This window comes from Cupressus sempervirens, chromosome 2 (assembly GCF_028749045.1).
Source record: "Cupressus sempervirens isolate cs-2001-9-10 chromosome 2, ASM2874904v1, whole genome shotgun sequence".
NCBI classification, from domain to species: Eukaryota; Viridiplantae; Streptophyta; class Pinopsida; order Cupressales; family Cupressaceae; genus Cupressus; species Cupressus sempervirens.
This window is the reverse complement of record NC_143119.1, coordinates 324,684,638-324,689,028: the sequence shown is the minus strand read 5'-3', so window position 1 is coordinate 324,689,028 and position 4,391 is coordinate 324,684,638. Positions and strand designations below refer to the sequence as shown.

At 34.0% G+C, this 4,391-nt stretch overlaps 1 protein-coding gene across 1 annotated transcript; it reads left to right on the top strand.

Annotated features, from left to right (window-relative positions):
* Positions 1–1,225: 1,225 nt before the first annotated feature.
* Positions 1,226–4,094, top strand: LOC149572417 (putative xyloglucan 6-xylosyltransferase 1). Its single transcript, XM_089813588.1, has 2 exons — positions 1,226–2,193; positions 3,223–4,094. The coding sequence occupies exons 1-2, from the start codon at positions 1,492–1,494 to the stop codon at positions 3,724–3,726; spliced, it is 1,206 nt and encodes a 401-aa protein (XP_089669714.1). The 5' UTR covers positions 1,226–1,491; the 3' UTR covers positions 3,727–4,094.
* The last annotated feature ends 297 nt before the right edge of the window (positions 4,095–4,391 follow it).

The following is a 4,391-nucleotide window of genomic DNA, read 5'->3' as shown; positions in this document are numbered from 1 at the left end:
ATGATGGATCATGCAGTTTGATCTGAAACGTTGATGACAAAAATACTCTACACAATCTAATCCATAAATTATAAATCACAAATATAAATAATATCACTGTGTGTGTGTGTGTGTGTGTGTGTGTGTGTGTGTGTGTTGTTTGAAAATTTTAAGAGAATTTTGGTGGTACTAGTGAATTTGTAATATACCTATGAAAAATCATAGGTTAGCTATAATTCCAACTCAATGTCTCCAAAAAATAAGCTAGAACTTCTTAAATCATAAATATAACTTATTGAAGATACACAATTTTCATAATTATGAAATTGTTATTTGTGATTGTTTTATATATAATTTTTTTCATAAATGTTTTAGATCTTATTCTATGATTCCTAATTGGAATATATAGAATGAAGAAGAAAATTGAAAAACATACACAATTTAATAAAGATAGAAGAAAAATTACATGAAAACTAAGAGTAAAACACCAATAGTATATGCATAGCATATACATATGCGCACCACACACACACGTATGTACATGTATATATATGTATGTACATGTATATATGTTTATACATATATATCTATATATGTATATAGATACAGATACAAATATATATATGTATGTATGTATGTATGTATACACACATACATACATATATATGCGTATAAGTATCTATATATGTATGTGTATATATAAATTTTGAATTATTTTATAATTATTTTATAACAGTAATGAAGACAATTATTTTGATGTGGACTTTAAAATCTATAGATAATCCAAACTCCAACTACACCTCTCCCCTAAATAAAAACTTGGAATGGTAGATTTCAGCTTCCCTAATTCAAACCAAAATAAATCCAAACAATTAAAATAAGTTACAGTGCTTCCAACACGTCGTGAAGGGTACTAAAAATAAAAAATAAATCCCCTGGCCCTTACCTATGCAAGTAAAATACCTAATATATCGATAAATAACTCATAAAGCCCAGAGAATTGATCTTGAAAGAGATTCGGTATATATTAAAAATCATCAAAGTTTGGTTAGAGAGCATGTGATCAATCACATCGCTCGAAGATGGTAGTAATTCATAATAAAAGTCAGAAGATGGCAGTAATTCATAATAAAAGTCAAGACACATCCAATGCATGCGTTCATTTTCCTGGCGAATTAACTCGCACAGCACATCAAAATTGGCAGTTTCCAGTCACATTACATCTCTTGGAATTCAGTGTCAAGCTCTGGCACGTTTGAGATTGATTTTTCCTCTTTGAAGTTTGACAAATGAGAAATCCTCCGTCACATATTCTGAGCATTTCAGTTATCTGCCCCGTCACCCAAAGCATTTGACCCACCACATTTAGTAGTTTGCCGAACCCTTTTTGTTTTCTACTAGAGTTTTGTTCCTCAATTATGATAAGGAATCTCTAACAGAAAGCCATTACAACAGCATTTTGCTCTAAATATCTCAGCTTTACTGTGAGATCTTTTCCAGAAGTGGCTTACCATGGGGACATGGCCGCCCAAGCCGAGGATGGTTTCAAGGAAGGAAATGACCTTCCTTTTGGTACTTCTCATTGTTTCTACTCTCTTCTATGCTTTTCTTAATGCCCAACATATTGAATCGGAGTTTGTGGATCAATCTATGCCCAATAAACCTGCCCGTGTCTTTAGCCGTGCCATGCAATCCTTAGTAACAAAACAACCCGAATTGTCAAAAAGTGTGGATTTTGATAAAAATACAGGAGAAAATGAGAAAGAGAATGAAGAGAAGAGTTCTAATGTTGTTAGTGCACAAGAAACCGAGAAAGAAAATGCAGTGAGTAGATTGCTGCAGCATCAGGTGGATCAGAGGAAGCAGGAGGATCCTAATGCTGTGCCGTTTATGTTGGTAACAGGGGAAAGATCTTCGCCGTGTGCTACCGCTCGGGGTTCAAATGTAATGATGAAGACTTATAAAAATAAGGTGGATTATTGTAATCTGCATGGCTGCAAGGTCTGGTACGCTTTGGAGATATGGCAGAAAGGATTTGTTGGAACTTGGGTTCGCTACCCACTTCTCTTGCGGCTCATGAAGGCGAATCCCTCTGTGACATGGTTCATGTGGATGGATTCAGACGCCATTTTTACTGATTTCAATTTCTCCATTCCATTCGAGAGATACAATGGTTGGAACAAGAACATGGTCGTCCCCGGCTTCTGGGAGAAGGTATGATATGTTCTCTAGAATTAGTTTTGATGTAGTGGAATTTTGATTTTAGATCTGGTGGGTATTTCCAGATGTTTCCTTGTCGGTGGATCTGTTCCGGTATGTTTTGAAATTAAACATTGACTGTAGCTTACGTTTGGAAATATAGGAAAATGTTTAATCTACATGAATGTACAAAATGAGTTGAGATGTGGGAAATTGAAGAGGTAACTGGTCATTCATGTATTCGAAAGAAACTTTTAGACTTGACTGTGAGTTTCTGGAATATGTTAACATATTATGGGAGGTCAGTGTTTTAGAAAATTTATTTGTTTTCATGGATTTGTGTAAATATGTTTTGAAATGAATCTTTGTAAGACACGTTAGAAAAAACCAAGTCTCAATAGCAGCAACCATGTTTTCATAAAATCAATTCAGATGTGGTCGAAAAATGGACAGGTAAATTATTTTTGAATTTGATTGCATTAATATATGCTGAGATGTGTAAATTCCATTGAGTTAAAAAGCTTTAAGATTTGATTGCATAAGCATTTGAATCATGTTTCCAAATTAGAATAGATATCTTTCAGAAAATTTAGATATGGTTAAACTTTATCGAATATGCTTTAAAATAAAGGTTTGATTTTAAGTAATTTTTAGAAAAATGAAAAATAGATCTATAATCTATTCAAAAGCACTCTTTGCAATTTCATGAAATGAGTGCAGATGTGGAATATTGAAAAGCTAGATTGATGTAGGGTATAAAAAGTTTTGCTAATATCTTAGATCCTATCATTTGAAGACTTCGATACTAATAATAATTTTTATCGAACAATCAATAACAGTTTTGTGCCTTTTTTAATTAAAAACATCACAATTTTTTTCATGACCATCTTTCCTTCTCCATTTGGCAAGGAATCCTTAGCTCTGACTGACAAATGTTTACCCATTGAGTGATCTTAAGCAATACAAACATTACATTCTTCGTTTGTTTCATGAATATCTACTCTTTTACAGTATACTTATTATTGCAGTCTTGACAAAGAGCAGGTATATGGAGAAAACCCAGACTGGGTAGGACTGAACGCGGGAGTATTTCTGATTCGCAATTGCGAATGGTCTCACAAATTTTTAGAAAAATGGATGGAATTTGGCGACCCGGAAAACATACAATCGGCAAAGGCGGCTCTGAACACGGTTCTGAAGAGCAGACCGCAGGAATGGGATCCAGACGATCAGAGCGGATTAGTTTATCTCCTGAATACGAACAGAAAGGAATCTGAGGAGAACGTATTCCTGGAAGCAGGTTACAGCTTACACGGCTATTTCGAGTACATTGTTGATGAGTTCGAAGACGTCCTTGTGGGGAAGGCCAAGTGGCCCTTTGTGACCCATTTCTGTGGCTGTAATTTCTGTGGAGGGAAGAATGTTACCGACAGATGCACCCGCGGCTTTGAACGAGCTTTTAATTTTGCCGACAACCAATTGCTCAGGCTTGTGGGTCTCAGGCATTCTTCTCTTTCTTCTTCTACCCTCGACAACGTTGTGAGATGAGGGAAACCCTAAATTCGTCCACTTTTGACGGGCTACACGTTTTAGAAAACGTGGTAGATAGCGTATTCGACACGTCTTCGTGATTTTGAAAGGTGTGTCTTTCTCAATTCTTTTATTCGTAAAAATTGTGGGTGAGAATTGATTGAGGGATAAGTTAAGCCCCAAAGGCCAGGTGTCATTGTCTTTGGAAAATAGCTTGAAGAGAAGATGCTTGCATCCAAATCACAACTTATTGTCATTCAATTTCGTAGCGTCAAATAAGTGCACCAAAACTATTTGATTTTTCCAGTTTCCTCATGTCTCATTTTCAGATCACCGACACACCGTGTAAATAAAATATATACAATAAGTGTCTCTCTATTTTCATACTTGAGCTATTTTTCTATAATTTTTTAAATATAGGCAAATGTTAGTTTAGTCCCATTAATGAAGACTCATTTGAGTTTGTGTATTATAGTAATATACAATTCAATCTTTCTTAGTAATTATAATGGTGACAAAATGTTTTGTGAAGTCATTTTACAAGTAACTTTTCAATTTAAACTTAAAAATGAAAACATTTGAGATAAAATATATTGAATTTTATATTATTAATTAAAAGTATTAATTAATTAGTAATTCTTATATGTACTATTAATTAATTTATATTCATTTAATTAATAGAG

Excerpts from the sequence above, each read along its gene's own strand:
- LOC149572417 (XM_089813588.1), top strand. The coding sequence starts at position 1,492 with ATGGGGACATGGCCGCCCAAGCCGAGGATGGTTTCAAGGAAGGAAATG. Across the intron at positions 2,194-3,222 it reads TCCCCGGCTTCTGGGAGAAG|GTATATGGAGAAAACCCAGA; the intron begins GTATGATATGTT and ends GACAAAGAGCAG.